Source organism: Penaeus monodon, chromosome 19 (genome assembly GCF_015228065.2).
Source record: "Penaeus monodon isolate SGIC_2016 chromosome 19, NSTDA_Pmon_1, whole genome shotgun sequence".
NCBI classification, from domain to species: domain Eukaryota; kingdom Metazoa; phylum Arthropoda; class Malacostraca; order Decapoda; family Penaeidae; genus Penaeus; species Penaeus monodon.
In genome coordinates, this window is record NC_051404.1 from 27994128 (window position 1) to 27994384 (window position 257).

Below are 257 nucleotides of genomic sequence, written 5' to 3' on the forward strand. Positions count from 1 at the left end.
CCCAACGAGTGACCGAACGCTGCTTGCCCTAACCCCCCTTGCGTGCCTCTCCTCCAGGTTACCTCCTGACGAAGAACGAGGGCAAGATCGGGTCTCCCGAGAAGCCCCTGAGCGACCTGGGTCTCATCTCGTACCGCTCCTACTGGAAGGACCTCCTGCTCAGCTACCTGGCCACCTACACGGAGAAGAATGTCTATATCAAGGGTGGGTTTCCTCGTCGGCGGGCCGAGTTTGTGGTTTCCTTGCCTCTCTCCTTT

At 59.1% G+C, this 257-nt stretch overlaps 1 protein-coding gene across 1 annotated transcript in view; it reads left to right on the forward strand.

The window, feature by feature from the left end:
• LOC119585375 (histone acetyltransferase KAT7-like) overlaps nt 1–257 on the forward strand; it is a gene marked incomplete at both ends in the record, with an annotated part of 12263 nt that overhangs the window by 8550 nt on the left and 3456 nt on the right. The window contains 1 exon segment of the mRNA XM_037934042.1: nt 58–204. Coding sequence (XP_037789970.1) covers nt 58–204 — 147 coding nt within the window.